The 13,019-nt window shown below is 38.0% G+C and overlaps 1 protein-coding gene across 2 annotated transcripts in view; it reads left to right on the top strand.

The window, feature by feature from the left end:
• The window catches only part of IL16 (interleukin 16), a 46,854-nt gene extending 34,707 nt beyond the window's left edge, over nucleotides 1-12,147 (top strand). For both annotated transcript variants that reach the window (XM_080395341.1, XM_080395340.1), the window contains 10 exons: nucleotides 383-515; nucleotides 1,349-1,436; nucleotides 2,172-2,647; nucleotides 5,076-5,217; nucleotides 6,386-7,475; nucleotides 7,947-8,124; nucleotides 9,348-9,449; nucleotides 10,160-10,412; nucleotides 11,295-11,420; nucleotides 11,673-12,147. In XM_080395341.1, the coding sequence (XP_080251467.1) occupies nucleotides 383-515; nucleotides 1,349-1,436; nucleotides 2,172-2,647; nucleotides 5,076-5,217; nucleotides 6,386-7,475; nucleotides 7,947-8,124; nucleotides 9,348-9,449; nucleotides 10,160-10,412; nucleotides 11,295-11,420; nucleotides 11,673-11,866 (2,782 nt within the window). In that variant the 3' untranslated portion in view covers nucleotides 11,867-12,147. The remainder of the gene's footprint in view (nucleotides 1-382; nucleotides 516-1,348; nucleotides 1,437-2,171; nucleotides 2,648-5,075; nucleotides 5,218-6,385; nucleotides 7,476-7,946; nucleotides 8,125-9,347; nucleotides 9,450-10,159; nucleotides 10,413-11,294; nucleotides 11,421-11,672) is intronic.
• The last annotated feature ends 872 nt before the right edge of the window (nucleotides 12,148-13,019 follow it).

Raw genomic sequence — 13,019 nt, 5'->3', positions numbered from 1 at the left:
TCTGAACTTAAATAACACTAGCAGACCATAAAGATGTGAAAAGTGAAGGGTTAACTTGAAAGGAAGGAAAGATGTAGGTGGAAGCAGCAGCTGAGCTGCATACAACAGAAAGATCAGAGCCACAAAGTGTGCATAGCTGAACATTAAGAAAACTCAAAGGTTGCATGCAACAAGGCAGTTAGATCAAAAAAACCCTTGATGTCCAACTTGTTCCCATTCCATTTTCTGTAACAGGAACAGAGACATAGCCACATAATCTGTGATCAAATTAGAGATCAACCACGTGAATCTGCTTTTTGTATATTTTCACATGGGTGAGACAAGGTTGGGAGAAAATCTGTTTTGTTTACATCCTCACTTTTTTTTTTTAATATCTCTGTAGGTGTGGAGATGAAATTATTGAAATTAATGAAGCTTCAGTACAAAATACAACTCTTAATGAAGTTTATGCTGTGCTAAGCCATTGTGATCCTGGTGCAGTGCAGATTATTATTAGCAGACACCCTGAACCGCAGGTAGTACACTTTGTATTCTTTCTGACTTTCAATAAAGCACATATTGAGAACTATGTCTAAGTGAGGAAACAGGTGCTAACTTAAAACAGGTGAGAAAATGTTGATAACAAAGGTGCTGATCTCTTTATAAGCATTGCTGCACACAAATGCGAGACATGCACTATCTTAAATATAATCATGTAAGATTTGCAGATCAGTCTTGCATGAGTTTCTGTGCTGTGAGCAAGGAAACCACAGAAATAAACCAAAAAATATTTCTAATGCAAGAAAAAAATCCCAATAATAAGAAAATAATTTGAAAGAGGGAACATACCCCTGCAAAAAGAAAGAAATGTTTATACACCCATCTTTCAGTAATTAAAATGTAGGTCTTGCCCAGCCGCTATTTATAATTAAATTAATGTTAAAGTAAAGCATATTATTCTTGCAAGGTTTTTCTACAAAACACTTAACACCAAATACCATATACATGATTATCAAGTTTAAATTGTTGTATAAATTATAATGAAAGTCTGATATTAAATTATCTCATACTGGTAAATCCAGAACTCCACTTCTAGTGAAATATGCAAAAGAATATTTATCTTTGAAAGATCCCATTTAATCTAAACAACCAATATAAGCAGCATATCCATTGATGTACTTCACCTTATACTGGAACATATACAAATATTATGGTGTGCACTTAGCTTTAAAATTAACTGATATGTGATATAACTAGGTATATTCATTTCCATTAGAGGACTGAAATCTTTGTGAAAGGAAAAATTTTTAAATGTTACTCATCACTCCACAGCAATCTCATGACAGTATAATGCCATGGTATTTCATAGGTGTCTGAGCAACAACTAAAAGAAGCTGTTGCACAAGCTGTAGAAAACAACAGATTTGGAAAGGAGAGACACCAATGGACTACTGAAGGTAAAGGAATAAGTGCATTCACTGAGACATGGTAATTTTGACTTGAAGATCTATAGAATCAGTACATGCTTTATTAAAATCCTTGGTAACAGTTAAGTAACCCAAGGCAGAAAGAAAGAGGAGAAAGCCTTACAGGGCAATGCTCCTAACGTGCCTCCTAAGATACATTATCAGAGGGATGAGAAAAGACAGCATCTGTCTGATCATCAGAAAAAATTTTCTGCAAACTTCCTCTCAGTGTTGCTCACCCTTTCCAATTCATAACCCCTGCTTAAAGCTTTTCACAGCTGTCAGTAGGTGACAGGACTATGACACAATGTACGTGATGTCCTGGGGACCGCTTGTTGATCTCCTCATAAAGAAGACCATATGCAGTCATGCTTAGAGCTATTTGCCCAGTTTAGATATGACACCCTTCCACAGTAACATATTGCAATGATACGCCCTTTAAGTGTCCTCATTTCTTCTAAAGAACCAAAGGTAATGGAATCACCATCAACAAAACTGTACTGCTGAGAGTATATAGATAGATAGATAGGTATAGGGAAAGTGTAACATCATTTTGCTGTCCAAGAATGTAACTGTTGACTTTTTGATCAACAAGCCTTTAGTGCAAAAATTATATCTTTGCATCAACTGATGATGGCATTTAGCTGCAAATTTAATCACCTGATTCTCAGAAGCCAGCCCTTTGAATATATCTGAACAGACATTTTGAACATGTTCCTGACACAGGTGTTAGAAAACTGGAAACCAGTTGGCATGGAAGACACCCGTGTGAAAAACATATTGAAAGGAATGCTGCTCATTGCAACCGCAGGACACAGAAGCTAATGACCCGCTCCATCAGTGACAGCAGCTACAACCCTAGGTCCTCATGTAGTAACGGTGCTGCATACCAACTGACTGACTTGAAAGCAAGAGTACATAGCATTGATGTACCAATTACCAGACAACCTGGCCTGCTGTACTCATTGTCTGGTAATAATTCAGAGAGAAATTCCCCTCCTACTTGTAGCGAGGGAGGTCGATCCTTGCAAAACACTAAGAAATCATCAGAGATCCTCGTTAGGAAACCTAAATCATCAAAGCCCAAACCTCCACCAAGGAAATATTTTAAACAGGACTGCACATGTAATGACCAGTGTAACACAGACAGAAAAGGAAAGCTTGTATCGGAAGTGGCTGTATCACCTTCTGCAAGTGTTCAGGTAAAGCAAAATTTGCAAAATTTGTCTTGTGTTTGCCTATTGGTGAGGCAGGGGAAGGAGGAAGGCGAAGTGACTTAGTATGATGTCAGGAAGAAGGGCAGGGATGAAAGAAAAAGTGTGTATAGAAGGACTGGGGGAGAGGGATGAGGCTCTTCTGTTTTGAAAATAGCACGATGTTCAAACTAAGGTCAGAAGGCAGAGAAGCATCTGAAGGAAATTTTCTTCCATACCAGGAATCTGAGTTAAAACCTCAGTGAGAACAGCAGCAAGAATGAATTTGAGTCCCTCACTGTCCTTGCTCATGAACACGTGCCACTGGTGGTATCGAGCACTTTCTGGTTCCGTAGAGACCAGGACAGCAATGTGCTCTGGGCTGGGACTGGATGGGTTTGTACAGCCTCTGAAGTCAGACTGGTATGGTTCGTCCTAACCTCAACACTCACAGAGCCAAATCATTCATGAAGTAGAGAAGTCGTGAAACAATTTCTTTGTTTCAGTAGTGGTTTTTCATGGGAAGAAAGCACTAACGTTATATACAGAAGGTAATCTTAGGCTCATAGACATTTCTTGAGACTAGGAGGTACTAAATAAACTAATTTAAATTGTTTGGCACATATATTTGTTGATGAACCTCAGTATTTGAAAATTGAGTGTATATTTGTACCTTACCAAATTTCAGTTCCCTCTTTTATATAAAATAAAACAGAAAGTGTTTCACATTTGCATGAGTGTGAGGGATTGTGAGATCTGCATGTTGAAATAAAGTTGTGGTTTGTTTAAAAATGAAACCTCTTTCCCCTAGGTTTAGTAATAACGCCAGTAGAAATGAACTGATCTCAATGCAGTGCAAAACCCCCAAACCAGCTCCCAAGCTGCAGAGATAAAATGATACAGCTCAGACTGAAGTCCACATATAATGCTAATACCCAAGAAATTTTCAATTCAGCACCTCATGTAAGGTCATTCTTTTACCATCCCCTCAGAAGACAGCAGTAGAAACATTCATCAACAGCTACTAGAAAATCAACTTTCAGAAGTAAAATTCAGGGCAGTAAGTACTTGTACTTACCACTGCATGCAACTTACTATTCTTCAGTTTTTTTAAGTTATAAGGAGAAAAAACCCTAAAATTCAAAACAAATAAAGTCTACAAAAAGTCAAGCTCTGTTAATGAAAACAACTTCCTCCAGTAAAACAGTCTTATATCTTGGGGTGATAGCTCCTTCAAGCCCCCAAGAGAGAGGGTTTCTTGCCAGAATGTATTTCAGATCATTAAGAGAAGGTTTTATTACTGCTTTTTAATTTTTTTTTAACCTTTATTCCCCAAACATGTTGCATTAGTCAGTTTGAGGCCTGCATACCACAGTTTTATGTGGGGGTTCTGTGGACTGTAAGGTCGCTTTTTCATAATGAAGAATGCTTAACTGATTATTTTCGACTGTGCTTTAAATCACATCAGTTAGACGGTAAGTATAACTGCCATCAGTAAAGAGTAAAATCAAAATGTATCTTCATAGTGCTACCAAATTGTCTACTCCACTTACTGAATGTCTGATGCCCATATCTAACAGCAATAGAACACCAGGGCAACTTTCTAGAAGGACCCTAGTAAACGGGATGGAGAATGGAGGAAGGTTCTCCTAGAATAAGAAAGTTGTATAACAAACATGACCCCATTACAGAAAAGCTAAGAAATTGTTAAATTACTCATTTTTTCAGGACAATCTCATTTTTCCAGACCTTCACTCTCTGTCCTGTTTGGTTTTGGTTCCTATTAGTAATCCTGAAGCTTAACTACATAGCAGAAAGCACTTCCAGTGTCACAGCAGAGCAGATGTAACTTGGTATCATTGCTTACAAGGGAAGCAAGTAATTCCAGAACAGGTGTTAATGATGTTGAAAGTGGCATTTACTGCAACTTCAAACTAATTCTCTCACCCTATGTTTCCAACCAAAAAAAAAAAAAGGGAGAGCTCTGAAACCACACTAACAATTTAGCTTGCCCAGCTTGTGCTTAAGGTCAAAAGGCTTCAGAAGAAAAAAGTGTTTCATATGAAGCTAGAGGAAATGTGCTTGACTAGTTTGCAAAAGTCTACTGAATGGCTAATTTTACAAAAATTGAAAATTATAATAAACTCAAAGACTGCCTATTATAAAGTTCATTACTAATTTTTTGAGATGTTAATTGAATTTTTTCATAGTCTGTTTACAAGTGTAACCATAAAATATCATGCCAGCACTCTTGAAATATAGAATAAATTAAATCCAATGAGGATTACATGCCAAGCAGAAGTGAAAGCTTGATTTCTATTCAATATATCTTATCAGATTAAAACTAAATGAAAATAAGGGTGTTTTTTTTCAGATTCATATATAGAGTGGTTTGTGTAATTACATTCTGACATACTTCTATTTCCTGTTTGTTCAGAAGGAAGCTGAAGAACCAATGCTAGAGGGACATCAAACTGATGTAACCCACAGTGTCTTTACCACTTCTCCTACAGCACATGATACTGAACACATAACTGCTGTTCCACTGGACAGAGATCAAGAAAGAAAAGCAAACTTAGGTATGTTTAATTCCATGAACTTTTCTTTGCAGCTAAATGTAGCATTTAGTTTGGATTCCAAAATGGGTATGAGCTGACTTTATCTTTTTCTTTCAACATAGACTTCAACACATATCCGTAAGTTTCGGGGTGAACAGGTGAAATTTCAAATTATTGATTAATCTTTGAAAAAAGGGAAACTATATTAAAAGCAGCATAACAGATGATTTATTGTAAAAATGTGTTTATGGACAGGTATACTATTGCTGTATTTTTTCAGATGAAACTGTTTATTTATATTGAAAAATTGATATTAAAGGTTAGTTTTAGCATTTCTAAAGAACATTTTTATAGTTTCAAGGCTGGAGTATTACAATGGTACAAACCACTGATGATAAGTTAATATTTTGTTGTGCTAGTTAGAATTAAGGAAACTTAATGTTAAGGGAACTAGAAAATCTCAAGAGGTCTCTTACAACCTCTCTCTGTAATTCTGTAACACCTGGCTCAGATAATTAAAAAAAGCCTTAAATTTTTTTTTTTATTTACACTAAAGCAGATAACAGTAACTGTGCAACTGTGCACAAAGGTCTGCTGCCATTCAGCGCTACCATGTCTAATACTAAAATGCTTAATCAATCTGTAATGTAAAAAATATTCCTACATTAGAATTAACTTTTCACTTACTAGAAAAATACAACTGGAAACTCCTGAAAAATTTAAGAAAGCATAAATATTAATCAAAGATCTTAATGGGAGAGTCTTTTTAGAGCCGGATATACTTATAAAGTTATGAAAGAAAAAATATTTTTTAAAGAATTTACTGTAACACCAGCTTTTTCAATAGGCTACAAACAACATTGTAATTTTAGCCATTTTAACTGTTATAGCCTGTATCATGACATCAGCACCCAAGAAATTCAGGTTACCTTTAAAAGTTGCAGGTCCTTTAGAAAAGGAATCTTGTATATAAGCACAGAAGAGCCTTGGTTTTCAGTTAATTTCAGTGTCAGGGTTTGACAGATCAAGAGTCATGAATTTTAAACAAGTTTAAACTTTTCAGAAACTTAAAAAAATACATATTGGAAGGTTGAATGGAATTCAAATTTAATGAGTTAATAACAACGCATGTATAAGGGATGATGGAGAAGTAGGAGACTTGCTTATAATCAATGTTTCTCCAATACAGGGAATCCACTTTCATTGGTACAAAGGCCTATACTTAAAAGACAAGCACGGGTAGATTATAGTCTTGATACAACAACAGAAGACCCTTGGGTTAAAATTTCTGACTGCATAAAAAGCTTATTTAATCCTACCATGAGTGAAGACAACGTCCACTTAGATTTGCAAGCTGGCATCGACACAAAGAAGGAGAATGAAAATCGAAGCAGCTCAGAGACAGTTCTGAAGAGATCAGAATCAGAAACAGTCAGTTCAAAAGCGCTAAAATCAGATGAAAATGACAGTGTGAAAAAGGGTCCTCCTGTTGCACCTAAGCCAGCCTGGTTTCGCCAAAGTCTGAAAGGATTGAGGAAAGCAAGTTCAGATCTAAAACCACAGGCAGATCAAAGTCCTCCTGACCTCAACAGCATTTCCAGCAGAGAACTGCAATCCAGCTTATCCCGTATCTCTCCTAGGGGATCATCAATAAAACAAAGAATAAGCTCATTTGAATCTTTGAGTGCTCCACAGTCACCTGAAAAAATACATCGAAGGTTTAGCCTGAAACCATCAGTCCAGAAAGAACACCCTCCCACTGCAACGGGGTCAGAAGCGGCTCCAGCCCATTTAGACCAAGCCTATCTCCAACATTGTGAAACTAGCCAGCACCTGTCACATGTGGTCACGGGTACAAAGAGCCTAGACAGATCCTCCTCTCCCAGGAAGGTCCTGGAGGCTAGTTCAGAGAAAAGCAAGAATGCCAACACTGAAAATTCCTCGTGTCTCTTAACTACAGAAGACATTGCAACTTCCCATCTTGTATCAGCAGCAAAAGCACACAGCCTAAGATCACGAAGCTTCCCACTTACTGATACCCAGTCTTGTGAGATGATGAAGGCATACAATGAAAAGTGCAGCAAAATCTATTCCATCAGTAGCCACGTGTCATCTGCTTTAATGAAATCTTTGCTTTGCCTTCCTCAGTCTCCAGCTTCTTCTGGAAACAATGCATGGGAAACCCTGGACACGCTGTCTCAGTCCTCTGTGGAGGAGGATGGGACTTCTCTCACACCTGCAATTGAGAGTCACCACCTGGATACTGGGTTTTCGCTAAAGTAAGATACCATATTTAAAAATCAGATTTACAGATCAGCATTGGTGAGCATCTGTGCTGATCTGCTGACAGATTAACATTTAAAGGTAGTAGTACACAATAGTATACCACAGACTAAGTTAAGAACTTTTTAGAGCACAAAAGCTAAATGACTCACACAACAGACTTCTTTTTAATTTGTATTATATAAGCACATGTATATTTCAAACTTTCTCCTACTTAAGGAGTAATATTTTTAACATTTCCATGATAAAGAAAATTTAAATACATTTTTGCCTGCAGCCAAGAGATTATTCTTATTCTTTTATGTGATGGATCCTGTATTTGTAATACTTATTATAGGAGATCCCACCTCAATTAAATGCTAATAAGATCAAAAGATGACTGCTCCAAAATTGTCTGTGCTATACTTTTGTAGGTATGTTCTTTCATAACTCAATGTTTCTTTTTTATTCTTGTCACAATGGGACAGCCTCTCCGAGTTGAGAGAATATACTGTGAGCCTAGCAGACAACGAGAAAGAGGAACAGGAACACGGCTCACCTCAAACATCCGGTGTGTCAGGGCAGTCCGTCATCTCTCTGCTCTCCCCTGAGGAGTTAGCAAAGCTTATAGAGGAAGTCAAATCACTAGATGAAGAAACTTTAAAGGTAAAAGCTGCATTTTCTTTTTCTGCATGACTTCAGAAAGCTGTAGAGTGAATGCACCTAGTTAATCTTTGCAACTTGATATTATAATAAAGACATCAGTCGTCTCAATATGTACCAGTAGTAACGTTTAGCTCTTTTGATCAAAATTCTTGAAGAAGTCTTCAAAGATAACTAAGCAAGAGAAATATCCATTTAACTAACGGGGTAACAGTTATTCAGCCAATAAGGTTGGCATATGGAAAAGTAGACACTGATATTTTGGAGGCCTTTCTTTTTATTTGGGTTGCCAGTCTGTGACAATGCCTCATTGTTGGGACCTTTAGTTTTACTGGATTCATATAGAATTGTGATAAAGCTCAAAATAAGTAAAAATCAAGGTTTAAATGTGTGTATTCCAGAACTGTAAAGACTTTCAAAGACAGCTCATGCTCAAAGAAGACAGATAGCATCCAGAGCTCTGCACTGAAAATGGTTCAGCTTCTGCTGGCAGCTATGCACTTGCTGTGTTAAGACACTCCAAGCTGTGCAAAAGCAGCATCACCTGCACCAATGAGCCTAAGCTAATGTAGTTTTTTTCTCTTAGCTAACTGCAGTGGCACATCTCCCTGGTTTGGGTCTGTACAGCACGGAGCGTGGGTAGTGAATTCACGTCTGCCTATCAGAACACCCGGTAGACACATTCTCATGTCAAAGACAAATTCTTACAGACATCAAACTTTGCTAGTATGTTGCAATCAAAAAAGCAGTTTGACAAGCAGAATTTATGAAAGCCAAGTCTGGTATCAATTTGTGTTTGTTGTCACTATCCCATGTCGATATTTTTGGTCTGATTAGCAGTATAAGCTGTGTTGCAACGTTGCCCTCAACAGGACATTCTTTTGCCACTTTTTTAATGAAAAGGTCCTCTAACATGATTAAACAGTATTTCCTGTTTCTACAGTACATATACTCTTTAATATTACTCAATTTATGGTCCAAAACTAACTGATAGACGGTTTACCAATCCAGAACAATTTCAGACACAGAACAGCATTTTACAAAACAGGTAACTGGTAGGTAAATTTAATCAAAACCAAATACTAAATGTGTCTCAGTATTATGCTTACGCCACGAAGTTTCATTATAAAATGCACAAAGGGCAAAAAAACCCAACATGCTGATTTTCCAATCATCTTGGCATATATATTGGGAAGTTCTTGACTCCTATTTCTTTCTTTGCCTAGGAATTTGATGATATTCACGTTACAATTTTGCATAAAGAAGAAGATACCGGGCTTGGATTCAGCCTGGCAGGGGGTATTGACCTAGAAAACAAAGTGATAACAGTAAGTAGCGTCTTAAAAAAATACTCCAAAACCAACTACTCTATCTAAAAACATGTAATTTACTGGTTTTCCACTACAACAGTTGGCTTTTGGCATAATCAAAGTAGGCAGCTGTACTGATAGTCAGAAGAATGGTCTTAATGGGTGAAAACAGGACGATTCTGCAGAGAGCTGCCCTCTCCAGGTGACTGGCAGTGGTGTGCTGTCTCCTTGGGTGCTATACTCCCCAACAGCTCTGAAAGCCATGGCAGAACAACACACAGCCCTCAGGGGGAAGTAACCAACACCTAACTGACATGCAGGGTGGTCAGGAGGAATGAGGCGAGCACGTAGACACGAGCAGGTAGACACGTAAGGAGTCTCGAAGCTGGAGACTCTCTTTACTCCTTCCTCCCACTAGCAGAGCAGAGAGGGTTGGGAAGTAGCAAACACAAGGTATATACCACAGGCCATAAGGTTTTGGCCATCTGATTCCAGGGCTAAACGGATTGCCTAGCTGCTTGAGCAGGGCTGTGCACAGGAGAACTTCTCTGTAAAAATCTGTTCAGCCCTCAGTCCTGAAAAGTGCTAGAAGCAACTTGTTCCTGGCAAAGAACGGAAAATGCACATGGTGAAGAGTATTAATTGAGTGATTTAATGATTTGTCCTTTTATTTTCCCTCTTTTTTTTTTTTTTTTGTGTGTGTGTGTGGTGACTGCGCTCTTCAATAGGTTCACAAAGTGTTTCCCAATGGACTAGCATCTCAGGAAGGAACTATTCAGAAAGGAGATGAAGTACTATCCATTAATGGAAAGTCTCTTAAAGGTGCAACTCACAACGATGCCTCAGCAATCATGCGACAGGCTCGACAACCCAGACAAGCTGTTGTTGTCACTAGAAAAGCTACAGATGGGGAAAAAAATCTAAGTGTTTCAATCAGCTCTAGTACATCTTCAGTAACAAGTGATGCCTCCCAAGAGTCTGGTAAGTTCAGTGGCATTACCTTGCAGCCCCCATTTGCTAAGTGTTTACTCATGAAGTGAAGTCCAGGTGTTCATAAAGTAGCTCAGCATTGGCTGTGTAAATCTGTGCGCCATGATTAAAGACAGCATGCTTAAGAGAATATTCCTGAAATAGACATTTGGCATAACTTTGTTGGAAAAGGAAAGAATTAATGCATGACTAAAATAAAACAACCCTCTGAAAAAACCCGTGTGATCCTCTGTAAGAATTTCTGTAAACATACAAGGGTTATTATTGTAGTAACACAACTAATTGAAGCTGTAATAACAACTCTGTGAACATCAATTCCTTAATAGTATTAGATTCCAGTTTATAAGGCTTTTTCTCTGTGAAAGAGAATTTTGGTTTGAACAAACAATGTGCTATTGTTTGATATAGCAGGTGGCTACATCTGAAACATAGCAAGGTCAGATTTTTGCAGAACCTTTCTTAAGATATTTTTGTGGCTTTTTTCTAAAGTATGATCTGGACATCTGTAGCTTCATTTACATACCGCGATAAACATTAGCAGCTTTGTAGTTGATAACAATTTCTAAACAAACATCAAGTCAAGTATGTTTAGCTTAAATTTTGTTCACTGAACAATTTTTGTAATTCTAGTAAATGTCACCAGCTTTCATCTTTGTATTTCCATTCTGCTATGAATTCCAGCACAGCTTTCTCTCCCCAGCACCCCAGAGGGCCTTACAATGACAAAAAGAGGAATTAAAGGCTATAGTTTTCTCTTTCATTTGGCAGTTTATGGTGCCTTTGCAAACAAAACAGAAGTTCATTTTTTGTGGCAGATGTTTTAGCTCTTCAGGCTATGCAGTGCCCATCTGCTAACCTTCCATTTTTTTCCAGCAACTGAAGATACAATCTGCACTGTAAGTCTTGAAAAAACACCTGCCGGTTTAGGATTCAGTCTGGAAGGAGGGAAGGGCTCTATTCATGGAGATAAACCCATCATCATCAATAGGATATTTAGAGGTAAATACACTTAAATATGTACATGGCAGGTTCTTAGCTGACGCAAACTTGAGCAGTTCATAACCAACTGCTGATTTATAGACATGAAAATGGTATTTTTTGTAAATGGAGCATTATTCTGTACAGTGCCAGTAATTTGTTGCCTGCTGAGACCAGGTGGTTTATACCAAACGTGCTGGTGATACTAAGTGAAAGATATATTAAAGGCTCCTCCACCTGCAGAATTAAAGGAAATTCATTTTCTTTCTCCAGGGACTGCGTTAGAACAAAGCGGCCTTGTTCAGCCTGGTGATGAGCTATTACAAGTGCACACAACTGCCATGCAAGGACTCACTCGTTTTGAAGCATGGAATATAATCAAGGCATTACCTGATGGGCCCATCACAGCTATCATCAAGAGGAAGAATCCAAGCTCTGTTACCACCAAGTCATCTGAAACTTTGTAAGAGGAGGAATTACACTACTGCCAACATTACAAAGAAAAAAAGGATTTCATTACTTGCAGCCATTTGGCTAGCATAGCAAGATACTCAGTGCATATGAAAAGTACATGATTGTACTGCCAGTTAACAGAGCAAGCTATCTGGGATAAACTAAGATGTGCACAAAATATGCATGATTCTTATTTCAGCATTCAGAAACAGCTGTTACAAAGTGCAGAATTATAAATAACAACTTTATTAATAATATACTGGTTGTAATAAAACATGTTACAGCTATAATACTACCCTATTCTAAGCTATTAACTTAAATACTAGAAGGACATTCTGTGCTAAGTCTCCAGTCCTATTCTACAAGTCTTGCTCCCTGCCTTACCTTCCCAGGAGGAAGAAATAAGTCTACCAGCCTACAGCTAAACATTGCCTTAGAGAATGTGTAAAGCTTTAGAGAATGTGTAGAGGGCAGAGAAAGTGGAATGCAATTTTGAGTGTCAAAACAACAACGTGCCCTAGAAAACTCCAGCTTTTCTATTCAAACCACAGAACATCCAGGACAGCCAAAACCTGTCAAGGTTTGTACTACTAGTTGACAGAACCATCTCAACTCCATCAGGCCAACACAGGGTGGCAGTGGGAAAGGAGTATCTCAGGGTATTGCAAGGGTGAGGCAAGAAGCTTAGGGTAATATATGGTTTTCCTGACCTTCCTCTGGCCAGAAGTCTCAGAGGACTACAGCAGGAGAGTAACAATTTAGAACCAAGTCTTACCTTCTAACCACACAATTTTTTTGAAATGTCTTTGCGTTCATTTTGTAAGGGAAAGTACTAATGAGAGTATTTGGGAATCAGAAGTTCTGAAACCAAATATTTATTTTGGAAATACTAAATAACTTGGCAAGAAATCTGTGCTTCGAATGCTGCTGTTGGCATTTTGGTGGTGCTCTCTAAGCACTGTATGGAATTCTACCATACATGCGCATCTATGGCAAGATGGTCTTTTGCATCCATTTGGTCTTCTCTGACACACTCCACACTAAAGGGAGAGACGAAACGTCAGGATGGAAGTAGTGACTCGCCAGCTGAAAGTCAGATGACTGCATTGGTTATTGTTCTTTGGCTGTTCACCTTCCCACAGTTGGGAATTTGCTGCACCCATCTTC

This window comes from Falco punctatus, assembly GCF_963210335.1.
Source record: "Falco punctatus genome assembly, chromosome: 7".
Lineage (NCBI taxonomy): Eukaryota > Metazoa > Chordata > Aves > Falconiformes > Falconidae > Falco > Falco punctatus.
Note: the sequence above shows the minus strand (reverse complement) of the source record. Positions and strands in the feature narration are given on the sequence as shown.